General features: G+C 43.3%; 1 protein-coding gene across 2 annotated transcripts in view; it reads left to right on the top strand.

Annotated features, from left to right (window-relative positions):
- Nucleotides 1-16,678, top strand: part of UBE4B (ubiquitination factor E4B) — a 111,562-nt gene that overhangs the window by 16,506 nt on the left and 78,378 nt on the right. For both annotated transcript variants that reach the window (XM_027110246.1, XM_027110248.1), the window contains exon 2: nucleotides 12,656-12,842. In XM_027110246.1, coding sequence (XP_026966047.1) covers nucleotides 12,656-12,842 — 187 coding nt within the window. The remainder of the gene's footprint in view (nucleotides 1-12,655; nucleotides 12,843-16,678) is intronic.

Genomic DNA, 16,678 nt, shown 5'->3' with positions numbered 1-16,678 from the left:
TTGATCAGATGCAGAAAGTATTGACATCAGTCATTTTTGTTGGACTTTATAAAACTCCATGTAATGAAAAACCCTGTAATCACTGCCTGGCATTGGAGAATTACTAAGGGTCAAACCTTTTTTCTCCCTGAGACAAAACAGTTTATAGTCTCTTTTCTAATGACAATAAAATCATTTCTTTATCGTGAGCCAGACTGTGGGGTTGGTGGTTAGACTAGTTACGTAGGTGTGAGTGTCCTATGGTAAAGCAGCCAGGGTAGTAGAGTTCAAAAGACAGTTAGTTTGAAAATTGTGTGTTTTGCCAGCAACTGCTGGAACTTGGCCTCTGTAAGAATTTTGTACTTTATTTTTGAGAGATTTACTCAACTAGAAAAGTACTCATGGAGGAAGTCGGATAACTTACCTTGTCTGCATTCCTTTCGCAGGGAAGGGAAGGGGAACCTGGCAGGCAACTGAGTGGATGTGGGTAAAGACAGGCGCTGGAACAGAGGGGGCACCAGCCCAGGGGTGCTGAACGCAGGACAATGAGACAGATAGCAAGTGACCACGAAATGGTTGTGTCCAAACCAGGACTCTTCCGAGAGTGGAAGGGGCTCTGTTAAAATTAGACAGGAGCACCTGGAGTGCACTGCTGGGATCCATGGTCCCCCTGCTGTGTGTGACACGTTTGGGCTGGGGAGGAGTGTTGGGGAAAAGCACTGATGCTTTAAGGTTTTAATCTGGGAGTCAGTCGTGAACGTGGTCATCATATCCTTTGGAGAGGAAATGCAGTAGAGAAAGCAGGCTTCTTGTAGCTTTGAGTAAACATTTATTGAGTTGGGTGGGTAATCTGGAAAGAGAAGCAGAAAATGATTGGAAGACAGATTGCAGAGGTGACATGACTGGTCTACTGTTGTCTCTCTCTGCTGTGCTTTGTGTGTCCTTTGGCAGGTTTCAGCTGATAGGAGGGCTTGGTCCTTTATTTGGAGTATGGGATCTGGGCTCGTTGAGCTGTTAAATTCATGTGTTACAACTTACAGTGCACAGTCACAGGAATGCGGCCAGCTGTCTGTTCCTTTCTTCTGTTACCTCCCTTTTATGACTTGCCATTAAAGGAAGGGTAGAGAACTGCAGATTCTACAATTAAATGTACTTTAGGTTCATTGTATTATGAGGCAAAAGTAAAAATAGGAAACAGAAAGTAGAAGCAAAATCTTTGTTCAGAATCTCACCATCCAGGGGTACCTGTAGTTTACATTTTGGTGTATATACTTTCTTCCACTATTCCACTATTTTTTCTAGGTTAGGTATTTTCCCCCCACAACTAAACCTTCTAACATTTTTTTTTCTCCCTCTAGAGTCATAGATTTTTGGAAATTGATTTTAGAAATTTTTCTAACCTACCCTCTTCGTTTAAAATTATTTTTTTCTGATTATAAATTCAGTAGTATAGATTCACTGAATTCTGCATGATTCATTGTCGAAGACTTCCATAATCAGGAATAAAGGGAAAAGCAAGAATTACCTGTAAACCTGTTATCCAGAGAGAACCATTGTTAATTTGGCAGGGGGATTGCCTTCCCAGATTTTCTCAGTGTGTATATACTTCGCATACTCTGCTGTTTCCTACCTTTGTACCTCTGCTCTATCTAGCGTCCTCCCTCTTGAACATTACAAGTTTCGATTAATAAAATGTCCAGTTCACTCTGGTTCGAAAAACAAGATGCCACCTCTAGCCCTGCATTCCCCTCTTGCCGTCACTTGATCCCTTGGCTCTGCTTTCACAGACTAGGCTCTTACAAGGGTAGATCTCTTATCCCCACTCATTTTTCAGTCCCCCCTCCTTTCCTGTGCTTTTTGGGGAGGCTTTTTCCTTCATCTTTCCACTTAGATTGCTCTTGCTGAGACCACCTGATTGACAAATCCCTTGGCACTTTTCAGAATGTGTTATTTAACCTCTCTTTGGATTTTGACCATGGTGACCACTTCTTTTCAAAGTCTCTTCCTTTGGATATCATGGGGATACAGCTTTTCTTGACTTCTTTTCTGTCTCCATCACAGACTGCTCTTTCCTGTATACCTTAAATGATGATGTTTCTCAGGATTCTACTCTCGAATCCCTTCATTCCCGACCTTCAAGGTATATCTGTTGAATGAATGAATGCATGCACGAATGAATACCCTTTTACTGGGCCTTCACTTATTTATTCTCCAGGTACTTATTTAATGCTCCTGTGGTCCATGCTCGATTCTGCAGTCCTCAGGAGATGGATGTGAACTAGATAGCAAATTTCTGCTCTTGGTACCTAGAGTTATCTGCCGTGTAAGTGTTGGTACTGATGACTTGCAAGTTCGTATCTCCTGCCTGCGATCTGGACCCAGATCTCCAGCTGCCCCAGCCTGGCAGACAGTGAGGGTGCGTGTCTTCTCAGCAGCTATACTTCTACACACGGCTCTGCTTTGGGGTATCACTGGAGGGCCACTAAAACTTGCTTCAGCTCAGTGCTCACTAGGAGATCTGTTGAGGGCACATGTTTATGGGGGATCGAGTGAAGGATATGCAGCCCATTCATTCCCTGCGAAAGTGATTTTTAATCTGTTCTGAGTCAGGAACCTCTTTACAAATCTTATGAAAACTGGAGATCCTCGTGACCCTCAGATTTTGAATCCGTGCCCTTAGTACTCTGAAGTCTATCCTAAAATCAAGCCAGGCCACAAACGTGGGGCAAGGCCCTCCTTCCTCATTGGGGCCACTCTAAACTGGATTGCTTCCTCTGAGTCATATTTTGGCATTAGCATCTGCCGATACTGAGTATGTGATATGTGTTGTCACTCACATACTGTGTTGGTAAACTACAGGCATAATGTGTACTAATCTCCCTTCTGGCTTTATCTGATTTTTTCTGTCATCATCTTATTTCTGTCCTAGTTTCCTTATCTATCAATGTTTGATTTTAACTTAATTAAGTTAAATTAAAAATGTATTTTATGTGGTTTTTTTGTTAATCATTTTCAATCCTTGTTAGAACAAGGAAATGATAACCATAAATAAAACAAATGTCAGCTGCCTGTAGGGCATTTCTGTTTAGATATTCTTACAGGCATCTCATACCCAGTAGTCTAATCATGACTCATCTTCTCTTCGTAAAAACCCCTCCCTCTGTATTCTCAGTTTTAGGAATTTTACCATCCACTTGGGTATCCTGGCCCGAAACCTAGACTCTCCACCCTTCCTCATATCTCACTTCCAAAATAATGACCGAGTTCTGTTGATTATACACATTAAATATCCCTGGAACTGTCGCTTGCAACGTCCCCCTTGCCCAGGCTTGCTTTGTCCTGCCTTAGTCCATTCTCCACATGGTAACTAGAGTGATGTGTTTTAAAAGATAAATCTGACCCAGTCACTTCTTCAAAATCTCTTCCTTGACGTCATGAAAAAGTTCAGCCTTAGGATGGTATTCAGAGCTCACCATGGGCTTGCCCCAGCCTGTCTTTCCTGCCTTGTGTCTTGCTTTGGCCATTCACACGCATCTTTAACAAGCAGCCCAGAATTCCCTAAACACTGTGTGTTCTCACAAAGCCTCCCCACCGTTGCCAGTGCTCCCGTGTCCCTTTGCTTGCTGAGTCCTACCTGTCCTGAGGAAGAAACTCTAGTCAGGTAACGTGCACAGCGTGTTATGTTGTAGAATTTGTATGTTGCTTGACTTTCAAGATTACTCTTCGGGCTGATTCAGAAATGACTTACTATAGTTAGCGAAAGTGATTTTGAGTCCTGAAAACCTAATAGTGAAAAAAGCCAGGTGTTATTCTGTGCACAAACTATTGATCATGTCTTTGGGGAATTGAGTATTTATAAACACGTACACAGTAAGTAATACAGCAGCTTATCCAGCTTAAGCAAAAATAGGATTTATTTTAAGGATATAGGGGTCCTGCTTCTGAGCCCAGGGACAGCAAGATAGCTGGGTCACGGGAAGGAACTGGAACCTGGAATCAGAACACTGCCAGGGCTTCCTTTGTCTTGGGTTTGTGCTTCATTGTCATCGCGCCTTGTACACACTGTGCATTACCTTCCCTCTGTCTCACTGTCTCATACTCATGGGCAACCCTGGCTGCTCCCACTTCATGCCTACTGTGTGCAGCTGAACACAGCTAGAGAAAAGCCAAGCCGGGTGGGCTGGTAGGTATAATTTTTCTCTCAAGTTTTTATTCTGAAAATGTTCAAATCTGCAGAAAGATTGATCGAGTCACCTGGATGGATTCATCGTGTGTTTGCGTTGCCTTGTTCCGTATTCACTTAGTATGTAAGTGTGTGTGTGTGCATGTAAACATACATACGTAAACATACATGTTGGTTTTGACCGAACTGTTTGAAAGTACAGAGAACCATAAAGCAGAGATGGGGGACAGGAGGTGGCCAGGGAAGGCCTCACGAAGAAGGTAGCATTTGAGCAAAGACCTGAGGAGGGGATGCTGGGCAGTTGTCTTAGAGAGGAGTGTGCTAGGGAGAAAGAGGCAGCAGTACAGGAAGTGACCCCTAACACCTGGACAGCGTGTGTGCTGAAGGAAAAAGAGCCTCTGCTGCACTAGACTGTTTTATTGTCAAGATACTCCCTGCCCCTTCCTGGCGGAAGGTTATGTTTCTCAGCCCCACTGGCTGCAGGTGTGGCCATGTGACTTGTTTTGGCCAATGAGATGTGAGCAGAAACGAATAGGTCCCTTCTGGGCCGGCACCGAGTGTGCACGCTCCTCTCCCGTTGCCTTGACAAGTGGGAGTGTTCCCTGCAGAGGCTACTTTGTCATCCTGGGTCCTTGGAGTGAGGACGATTTGGAGCAGAACAGCCCTTGCATCTGAATGTTTTCAGATTTTATAGGCATAGTAGGAGATAATAGTTTCATTCTCTTCATCAGAAATTGTGTGAAAGGAGAAGGAAGACGGGCAAAAATAGAAATTTATTATGTATCATTGCCATTTTCATTTGCACTAATACCTATTGTAATATAAGTATACCCAAATGGAATCACAGTGTGTGCCCTTTTGCAACCTGCTTTTTCAATTCAATTAAAAAAATACTGTGGTAAAATACATATAACATAAAAATATACCTTCTTTTAAGAGCAGGAGATATCTGAATAGGAAACACATTGTTTTCTTTAAAAGATATGGCATGACTGGGCTTCCCTGGTGGCGCAGTGGTTGAGAGTCCGCCTGCCGATGCAGGGGACACGGGTTTGTTCCCCGGTCTGGGAGGATCCCACATGCCACGGAGCGGCTGGGCCCGTGAGCCATAGCCACTGAGCCTGTGCGTCCGGAGCCTGTGCTCTGCAACGGGAGAGGCCACAACAGTGAGAGGCCCGCATACCGCAAAAAAAAAAAAAAAAAAATATATATATATATGGCATGACTAAGCTCCGTATGTATGTATTACATATGTATGTGTGTATGTGTAACCTCCCTATGAAGTGATAATGGATGCCCCAGACATCCATTATCAAAGGAGAAGAGTTGCACTCTTCTCCTTTGTGTCTTTTCTACTCTCATTATATCTTGTGCAGACCTTATTTTGCTGTATCATAATTGTTGATTTTCTTCTACGTCTTTCCACAGTGGATCTGGAAGTCCTTAAGGATAGAGCTTATGACCCCAGTGTTGTCTTACTTTTAGTGCCTGCTACCGTGACTGGTGCAAAGTAGACAAAAAAACCAACAAAGGACTGAATTTGGGGGGCAAGATTATGTTCATAAAGTGTCATTTTTTTCCTGTTTTATTTATCGATACTCTATATATTTTAAACAAGAAAATGGAAATATTCTTTGTTTCAGAATACACAGTCATCAAAGAGGGAGATTTCTAATATTCTAATGTTGTTAGAATATAAATACATTATCTGAAATACCAACATTCTATGCATAAATTCCTTTATTTGTAACTGATAGTGCACAAGCACTGTGTCATCAGGGAAGTAAGGCTGCCTCCATCTGCAAGACACTGCAGCTTCAGAGGGGGTTTTCTTCTGTAAAAGATCAATGGGGTTTGGGTAAGGCTGTACCCTCTGGAGTTAGAGTGGCTGCTCTTTGGCTTTCTAGCTGTGTGACCTTGAGCAAGTCACTTAGCCTCTCTGAGTTCAGCTTTCTCATCTATAAAATGGGAAAATAAATGTACCGTCTCTTTGGATTATTAACTAAGTTTATATACGTGAAGCCCTTAGAACCAGCATTTGAGACATGATAAGGGTTTGGTAAGTGTTAATCATATTAATGTTAATTTTTTTTTGTCTTAGAGTTTGCAGCAGCCTCCCAAAGTATCAATAATCGTCAGTGACTAACCTAGAAAACTTTATTATCTGAGTGCCGTATTCACTTCCTCTTTTCAGGAGAGGAGATTATAGGATTGTATTGAGAAGTAAGGAGACATGTACTTGTGTTCAGTTGAAATCTTTGACTTAAACTCTTGTCACTTCTTGCTATAATGTTAGGATTTAAAGAAAAAGCATTTTTTCATATTTTTGGCCTCATGTATATAGGGTGACAGTGATAGACTGAGTTTAATATATTCTTTTTAAATGGGGGGGATTTAAGTGACAAGACTTTTGGAGCTTTAAGTGAAAATTAATTTAAAATTGTGAATTTTAAAAAGGAAACTTGTGAATTTTAGATCTCAGAGCTGTGGTGTTCAGATTTGAATGTATTTACTTTGAGATATATTGTTGGGCTTAGATATAGGCATATTGTGAAATTGTCATAGCCTTTAATAACTTTTAGATATGACCAGCTATTAAAAAAGAAAATAAAACCTATAATAATAATCAAAACAGGAGATATCTCTAGAAGGACACCATCCCAAAGAGTAAATATTTGAAAATGTTTTTCTTTATGTTAGAATTTAATATTTTAGAATTTAATAATTTGGAAAAGTAAGATGCTTTTGTAGAATGACTGTTTACTAAATTTAAAACAGTGCCTTTTGGATTTATTTTTCCCCACACAAACGCTAAAAATAGGAGGATCAGTTTGGCCCATCCTGTCTTAGCTTCTGCCTCATGTCACCACAGTGGCCCTTGCTGTTTTGAACAGAGGCTGTTTTGAATCTATTTTTAGTTAGTCAGAAACGTGAGGGTAGGAAATGCTGCATCAAGATAAAACAATTCCAGGGAAACCTCTATTTTATTTATTTTTTATCCTTTTTAAATTCTATTATTATTATTTTTTCGGCTGTACCATGTGGCTTGCAGGATCTTAGTTCCCCGACCAAGGATTGAACCTGTGCCCCCTGCAGTGGAACCCAGGCCCACAGCAGTGAAAGCACTGAGTCCTAACCATTGGACCGTCAGGGAATTCCCGGGAAACCCCTATTTTAATGTCATTTGTGAAATACGAACTGAAACAGTCAAGACAAGAAAAACTCTAGGAATGAGATTTCATGATCAGTATGTTTGGGTTTGAGTTGTGGTTAGGTCGTAAGTTGAGGAATTGGAAGTTCCTTTTTTATGCTCTTGGTTTTTTACTCTCTGTGACATCTAGGAAGACAGTTCTTTTAAAAAGGACTTCCGCTTAACTTAAAAGACATTCTACTGGTCTTACCTGCTTACGTATAGAGTAGGCAAAGAGGAAAACGTTTAATAATACTTTGGTGTGTTGGGACTATTTTTAGTTTGTGTCTCATACGTTTTGCTTGTGATGAAAGTGAGGTCACGTCTCTTAATAGTCAAATTAATTAGGTAGGTCTTCATACCTGCGATTGCTCAAAGCCATTCTCTTGAGAGTCTCCAGTCCAGAAATTCCCAGGGTCCTCAGGCTGCTAGGCCAGTTCAGAGCCACCACCATGGTGGAAAGTGGTCAGTCCACTGAAGGGCACTGTCTTCTACTGAGAGCATTGCAGTGGGGCCGCCCAGAGCACTGCCCCATCCATGGCTGTTTCTTCCCTTCCCAGCAGGTTTTTAAGATGGGGGGTCAGGACAGGTTCTGCCAGTCTCCTCCTACCAGCTCATGTTATGCGTGGACCTGTCTCTTTTCCTTACTCCACTCCTCCATCTCCCTTCCTGGTCCACAGTATATTTCACAAAGTCTTGATTCTTATTCTTTTTTTTAAACCTGTGTTTGTGGAATGGTGGTGGGGAGGGATTAGGGAATCCCAGCACGGTGGAAATCTTTCTTCTTGGGAAATTTCCTTCAAGCCCGTATTACAGTGAGTCAGGACATTTATTCTATGTTTATATCACTGAGGAGGACATCTGAATGTAACATCTCAGGCTGAACTTGGCACCCAGTATTTTTTTTTTTTTTTTCGCGGTACGCGGGCCTCTCACCGCTGTGGCCTCTCCCGTTGCGGAGCACAGGCTCCGGACACGCAGGCTCAGCGGCCATGGCCCACAGGCCCAGCTGCTCTGCGGCATGTGGGATCTTCCCGGACGGGGCACGAACCCGTGTCCCCTGCATCGGCAGGCGGACCCTCAACCACTGCGCCACCAGGGAAGCCTGGCACCCAGATTTAAAGTGGCTTCATATTTTTTTCAAAAGCAATGTGTGCTTTTGAATGTGTGTGCTTTTTCAAAGGTAATATTATCATTCCCTAAACAGTAAATTTTACGTGCAATGCATTTTCTGATAGTTTTCATTTATTCTTTAATTCATTCAGCACATATTTAAAGAGCACCTACTATGTGCCAGGCACTCTTCTAGGCACAGATGAGCCATCAGAGAAAAAACTGAGAAAAGCCCGGGCCTGAAGAAACTTAAAGTAGGGGGATGGTGAACAAGCAATACACAAAGGAACATCACAGGGCTTTCCTGGTGGCGCAGTGGTTAAGAATCCTCCTGCCAGTGCAGGGGGCACGGGTTCGAGCCCTGGTCTGGGAAGATCTCACATGCCGCGGAGCAACTAAGCCCATGCGCCCCGACTACTGAGCCTGCGCTCTAGAGCCCATGAGGCACAACTACTGAGCCCGCGTGTCACAGCTACTGAATCCCACGTGCCTAGAGCCCATGCTCCGCAAAAAGAGAAGTCACTGCAATGAGAAGCCCGCGCGCCTCAATGAAGAGTAGCACCCTCTCACCGCAACTAGAGAAAGCCCAACAACACACAGCAACGAAGACCCAATGCAGCTAAAAAATAAATTAATTAATTAATTAAAAAAAAAAAAGAAACATCACATATGTAGTAGGTCAGTTAAGAGCCGTGAACATAAAATGAATTAGAGAACAGGGCAAAGTGGTAGTTTTCTCACAATTCTCTGAGGAAGGCACTGTTTATCCCCATTGTACAGATTTGGAACTGGAAGCCCAGAGAGGTCAGGCGACTTGTCTTGAACCCACTTAGGTAGTGAGTTAGTAGTAAAGGTTGCATTTGAATTTCAAGTCAAGCACGGGCTCTTAAGTTTAGCTGCCTCTAAAGTAATGAAACTTAACTTCTAGCAAATCCCCAAATGCTGGTTTCCTTGAAAATTTAAAGTCTCTTCTGTTGTATTGGTGTGTATACACAAACACATTTTAAAATGAAAATACTGCCTTAATTTCAGTATCAGGTAGTAAGCACAGTGTTTGTGTAAGGTATTTTAATTTACACTAAATTAAAAAAAATGGAGAATCCTCATAAAGACTGTAGCATTTCCAGTGGGCCTTGAGGGATAAGTAGGATTTATTTTTAAAAATTATATCCTATTTGAAACATTTAAAAGACTATATTTAACGTATAAGTTATGAAGAGTAATATGATGAACACCCGTGAACTCACTACCCACAGTTGTAAGTATACAACCCAATGAATTGTCACAGGGCGGACACACCTGTGAAACTAGCATCTCGTTAAAAAAGACAAAAGACCATTACCAGCACCGGAGACACCCGCTCATGCCTCCCCCAGCCATCCTCCCTGTACCCCCACACCCCCTGCCAAAGGTAACCACTATCCTGACTAATGTTACAGTTTAGTTTTTCTTGTTTTTGAAATTTATCAAAATGGAATCATGCAGTGTTTGCTTTTTCATGTCTGGTTTTTCTTTTTATTTATTTATTTATTTATTTATTTATTTTTGGCTATGTTAGGTCTTTGTTGCTGTGCGCAGGCTCTCTCTAGTTGCGGCGAGTGGGGGCTGCTCTTCCCTGCGGTGCATGGGCTTCTCATTGCGGTGGCTTCTCTTGTTGTGGAGCACAGGCTCTAGGTGCGCGGGCTTCAGTAGTTGTGGCACGCAGGCTTCAGTAGTTGTGGCTGTGGGCTCTAGAGCGCAGGCTCAGTAGTTGTGGTGCACGGGCTTAGTTGCTCCGCAGCACGTAGGATCTTCCCGGACCAGGGCTCGAACCCATGTCGCCTGCATTGACAGGCGGATTCGTCACCACTGCACCACCAGGGAAGCCTCGTGATTTGTGTTTTTAAAGAATTACTGTGATTGCTGTGTGGGGAATGGGTTGCAGAGGAATCTCGGTGATTTTATTCTATACTTAGATTAAAAAAAAAATCTCCCTAGCTCTTGGCAACCACCATTCTACTTTCTGCCTCTATGAAATTTGGCTAGTCTAGGTGCCTCATGTAAGTGGAATCATACAGTATTTGTCTTTTTGTGACTGCCTTATTTCACTTAGCATAAAGTGCTTGGGGCTCATTGTGTTGCAGTCAGAATTTCCTTTTTAAGGTTGAATAATATTCCATTTATGTTTAGAGCACATTTTATTTATCTATTAATAGACATTTGGGTTGCTTCCACCTTTTGGCTTTTGGAAATAATTTTACTATGAACATGGGTAAACAAATACATGTTTGAGTCCCTGCTTTCAGGTCTTTTGGGTATATACCTATGAATGGAATTACTGGATCATATGGTAATTCTATGTTTAATTTCTTAAGGAACTGCCATACTGTTTTCCGTAGCCGCTGCACCATTTTACATTCCCAACAACAGTGTACAGGGGTTCCAGTTTCTCTACACCCTTGCTAATAGTTGTTATTTTATGGGTTTTTGATTGTTTTTTTGATAGTAGCCATCCTAATGGGTGTGAGGTATTAGCTCATTGTGGTTTTGATTTGCATTTCAGAAATCTAAAGCTTTGAAAGTGTTTAAAGAAAGGCAGATGGGGCCTCTGCCCTCACTAGGCCAGAGTGGACCCAGGCGTATCCATTAGGAAGCTTTTGCAGAGGTCCTGGTGAGAGAGGGGGGTGGCAGAGGAGCTGAGCGGGGAGGGTGTACTCCAGCAGAAGGAACAGGACTTGGTGGTAAATTGTCTATGTTTGAGGAGGTGAAGGGCAGCAGAGAAGCTGGGAACACAGACCCTGGGTCTCTGGCTTGATAATTGCGTTGGGAACAGGTTGGGGGTGGTGTTTCTGGTCCGTCCCCCTCCCCCACCCCCCCACCCCCCCAGTGAAGTATTCCTGAGAGAACGACTTGTTAGCTTCTTTCAGTGAGGTGTTTTGTTTTTTTTTAAGACACATATTCTTTTATTTCTGTTAAACTGAATATACAGTTATTGTTCCCTAGGCAGCCAACTTTTACTTATAACTACAATTTAATTTCACGTTAACAAAACACAGACAGTGAAAAGACAACTTTGTGTAGATCTAATCACAATAGTAAATAATTTATACAAGTTTTTTTTTTGTGACCAAACAACTTCAGGATTTTGTATAAATTCATCGATAGATGTATTTACAGCAGGGGCACAGGGAGGGGCTTCTGAACTTTGGGGTCAAGAATCAGGATGTTCTTGTCTGAACAATAGAAGGAGCAGATTTCCAACAATGTTAGAATATGGCAAATAGGTTCTTAGTTCAGATGAGGTCCGTCCCCGTTAGCATTTGTCGTAATTTAACTTTTTCATCTAACTTATTCGTAATGGAAAGAGTGTGAGCAACCTAGTTGGTTTGCTTCTTTGATGCCTACTTAGAGCCAGAAGCCTTATCGTAATTGCTGCGTATGCCCACTACCTGGTAGGGCAGGTGCTCAGTTTTTTGCCTGGTTATGAATTAGTGACTATCAAAATGTGGGGAAAACATTTCTGTGATCCACCGGGATTTTGTGGTACATATTTGTAATCACTTCATAACTCTGAGATGTCATTATAAGGAGGAAGTTGTTGATTATGTTTTTATTGAAATTAAGTAAGAAAAATCTAATCATTTTGTTCTTGAAAGTGAGAGTAAAATTTGTCCTAATATAACTTTTGTTAATTTCACTGTTTCAGTGACTTATATTTATTTCATATCCTACCTATTAATATGACCAAATTTATATAGTTTTATTACAATAACAACAAGCTTTAGTGTGTTTAAAAGTGTTGTATGCTTATTACAAATTCACAGTGTCACTCAAGAAGATTCAGTAAACAGAGGTGGTAAGGTGATTACAATGCAGGTTTTAGGGACTTCCCTGGTGGTCCAGTGGTTAGGACTCCGAGCTCTCACTGCCGAGGGCCTGGGTTCAGTCCCTGATCAGGGAACTAAGATCCCACAAGCTGTGTGGTGTGGCCAAAAAAAAAAAAAAAGATTCAGTTTTTAAAATGTGAGGTGGTAGCTTATAAAAATACTGGTACACAGAGTTATCACTTGTCTCGAATGAGTGCTTTTTTCTCAAGGCGTATTTAGTTGTCAAGTTCTAGTATGCTTCTTGATAACATTAACGTTGTTGTTCTTTGGCAGAATTGTGTTTCTGCTGTTCAGTTGTGAAATGCCCTTTCGCTCTCATTGTAGATCCGACGGAGGCGCCTGGCACGACTTGCTGGTGGACAGACCTCCCAGCCAAACACCCCGCTCACCTCTCCCCAGAGGGAGAGCCCTCCGGGGCCTCCTGTAGCAGCCTCAGCCCCAGGCCCGTCCCAGAGTCTTGGTCTCAATGTCCACAACATGACCCCAGCTACCTCCCCCATAGGTGCATCAGGTAAGCCTTGCCTTCACACCTGGGACACATTTATAGTTCCCACAACTGTAAGCTTGCTCTTAACGCTTAACAGTTGTGGTGTTTCCACAGCAACATAAAATGAATTGAACAATTGCTGAATTGAACAGCAACCTTTTAAAATCCTGCAAGTAGTAGTTTAAAGATTAAGATCATTAGAGTGTGTTTTGTTAATGTCTATTCATTTTGATAGTGATCTGTTGAAGCTACTTGTTTTCCTTTCTATAGCTTTCATCTTTTTTTTTTTTTTTTTTTGCGGTACGCGGGCCTCTCGCTGTTGTGGCCTCTCCCGTTGTGGAGCACAGGCTCCGGACGCGCAGGCTCAGCGGCCACGGCTCACGGGCCCAGCCGCTCCGCAGCATGTGGGATCCTCCCAGACAGGGGCACGAACCCGTGTCCCCTGCATCGGCAGGCGGACTCTCAACCACTGCACTACCAGGGAAGCCCAGCTTTCATCTTTTTTTTCAAACAGGGTCAGGTCTTTATCTCTGATGGCAAGGAGATTAAGACTAAATTTGGTTCTGTTGATTTCATGAGTTTGGTTGATGCTTTTTTTTTAAGATAAAATAATCTGAAAATGCAAGATTAAACTAATGGTCAAAATGAAGGGAACTTACCTCCTTAAGCTTCGATCATGCCTCCACCCACCTACTCGAATGTGTGGCCAGTTCTTGTTGGGCTTGAGCTGTCCCTGCCCTAACTGCAGGCTGCGCCGCGGATCCCATCTCCTCTCACCTACCCAGAGCCGTTGTTCCAACAGTTTCTGTCTCTCTCCTGCTTCATCTGGTTTTCCATCTCAAGTGGAAACCTTTTATTTTTTCTTTTAACAGCCATTGTGCATGCTCTTCCTTCTCCCCTCTTGGGAGTAAATAGAAAGGAACTCTCTTGATCTCATATACCCTGCCAGCTTCCACCCCACATCCCCTCACCCCTTCACAACAGAACTTCTGGAAAGAGTTGCCTGTCCTCAGTCTCCTCCTTCTGTCCTTGTACCTCTGCTGCGTCGAATCCCGTCAGGTGAGGCCTCCCGTGGTCCGCTCTGAGTCACTGTCTGATCTGACTTGTCAGCCCCGTCCACTGTGGATTTGGCCTTATTCTCCTTGAGGTGTCTGTTCGCTCCGGAGCATCACACTCCTGGTGTTCGTCCTGTCTCCATCTGTTCCTTCTTAGCTCTTTGTATGAGTCTTTTTCGTTTCCCTGGCTTCGAAGTGTCAGGGTTCCAGGACTCAGTTAACCTCTTGTCCTCTCCATCTATGCTTATTCTCTTATTGATTTTATCCAGCTTCCTGGGTTTAGTTGGTATTTCTAATCTGATGATGCCTAAGTTTATATCTCCAGCTCAGACCTGTCGTTAGAACCTCAGACTCACGCATCATCTACTACGCATCTCACAGGTAACACGTCCAAAATTGAGCTCCTGATATTTCCTTACGTCTTGTCTTTTCCTAGGACCCCTTCTCAATAAATGACAACTTTTTTTTTTCTAGTTACTTAAGGCTAAAACATTCTCTCTTCTTTCTACCTCATATTCTAGATCGGGGGTCAGCACACTCTTTCTCTAAAGGGCCAGATAGTAAATATTTTTGGCTCTGCAGGCTGTGCAGTCTCTGTCACAAATATTCTTCTCTGCCCCGTGCAAAAGCAGCCATAGGCAGTATATAAACTAATGATCATTGCTGTGTTCCAATAAAACCGTATTTACAAAAATAGGTAAGAGTGGCCTGTGGACTGTAGCTTGCCGACCCCAGCTCTAGGTCTATCAGCAAAATTTAGAACCAGACCCGATTCTCACCATCTCTTCTCATCTCACCACCTCTCCAGGTTCAAGGCACTAGCATATCTTGCCTGGATTACTGGAGTGGGCTCCAGACTGGTCTCTCCATGCCTACCCTTGCTTCACCTCAGTCTGTTCTCAGTGTAGGGCCATACTGGCTCCCACTAAAGCATGAGTACAGCATTGTATGACAGCAGCGTTATTTTTTACAGCAAGCAGGATAGTTACTATCACAAACCAGCAGACTCGGGCGACTCTGAATGGTTAGTTCTTGGCAGTGCGCCTCTCTGCTGTTAAGTCCCAGTTGTGTTTCTCATATAATCATCATTATTCATAATCATAAATAGGTAGATATTATTAGCCATGCTCTTGGCAGGTTGGATAAACAGATTTTTAGGGATCTGTTAAATAAACAAGTTTAAACAAAACAGAATAGAAAAGGAACCCCTCGTAAGACAGGTCACATCATTTTCTGTTAGCTCCCGGCCTCGCTCAGAATGAAAGTCAGAGTCCTCACCTCGACCCGGGGCCATGTGTGACCTGGCCCTGCCCCGGCCCTGCCCTCCTCTCTCACTGCCCTTCTTGCGCCCTCTGCTCCAGCCATACTGGCTTCCTCTCTGTTCCTGGAACATTCCAGGCATGGTACCTAGTGGGGGCCTTTTTATTTGCTATTTCTTCGCCTAGAATTCTCCTACGCTAAAGTCCACATGGCTTTTTTGTTCAGCTCTTCAGTTGTTTATCCACATGTCACTTTCTCAAAAAGGCCTTCTCTGGGGCTTCCCTGGTGGCGCAGTGGTTGAGAGTCTGCCTGCCAGTGCGGGGGACACGGGTTCGAGCCCTGGGCTGGAAGGATCCCACATGCCACAGAGCAACTGGGCCCGTGAGCCACAACTACTGAGCCTGTGCTGCGCAACAAGAGAGGCCGCAATAGTGAGAGGCCCATACACCGCAACGAAGAGTAGCCCCTGCTCACTGCGACTAGAGATGAATGAATAATTTTTTTAAAAAAAGGCTTTCTCTGGCCACCTTGTATAAAAGTGCAACCTCTATCTGACATAGACACTTTTTCTTCGAGCTCCTGTCACCAGCTGACGTAGCATGTATATTACTTGTATATCCTGTTTTCTCTGCTTCCTCTGCTAGAGTATAAGTTCTGCGGGACAGGGACTTGTGTCCATTTTATTCACTGCTGCGTGCCCAGTGCCTTAACAGTGCATGCCACGTGGTAGGCACCGAATAAAGATCTGTTGATCAGTAAGTGGAGTGCAAGAGCAAATGACCAAAACAACATAGGCATGTGTAGTTCAAACAAAAGAAATCTCAGGCGGTTGTGATAGCTTTCCATGAAAACAGTGTGAAACGTCATGAGGAGGAGGCCGGCTTATGCTTGCCTCCTTTGGTCCTAGATGGTAAAAATAGGGCCAGTGGGTAGCTTCATTATCCACTGAGCATGAAGAGATGACTTCTGTTCCAGAATGATGTGCTTTCTAACAGAGACAAATACTGGGTGGGCTGCCACCCATGGGAAGGAGGTCCTCATCCGGGAGTGACTTGGCAGTCACCTGGCAGCCTTCTAAATTGAGATGCTTTCAGTTACAAGTAACTTTCAGTTAAAGTAACTGAAGCTGTAGTGAGTCCTACAAGTTGTTTCTCCCATCTAGTCTCAGCTTCTTTTTTTTCTTTTTAATTTAATTTGTTTACTTATTGGCTGCATTGGGTCTTCGTTGCTGTGCGTGGGCTTTCTCTAGTTGCGGCGAGCGACTACGCTTCGTTGTGGTGCGCGGGTCTCTCACTGCGGTGGCTTCTCTTGTTGCGGAGCACGGGCTCCAGGGGCGCAGGCTCAGTAGTTGTGGCACATGGGCTTAGTTGCTCTGCAGCATGTGGGATCTTCCCGGACTAGGGCTCGAACCCGTGTCCTCTGCATTGGCAGGTGGATTCTTAACCACTTCGCCACCAGGGGAGTCCCCAAAGTGATATTTTGTTCTGTTGTTTTGATTTGATTTCAGTTACAGTATTTAATTTATATCGATTCTAGATAAAGTCA

This window comes from Aethalodelphis obliquidens, unplaced genomic scaffold, assembly GCF_003676395.1.
Source record: "Aethalodelphis obliquidens isolate GAN/ISIS:26980383/991018 unplaced genomic scaffold, ASM367639v1 scaffold9, whole genome shotgun sequence".
Taxonomy (NCBI): Eukaryota; Metazoa; Chordata; class Mammalia; order Artiodactyla; family Delphinidae; genus Aethalodelphis; species Aethalodelphis obliquidens.
The sequence above is the reverse complement of the archived record's forward strand: the minus strand, read 5'-3'. Positions and strand labels throughout refer to the sequence as shown.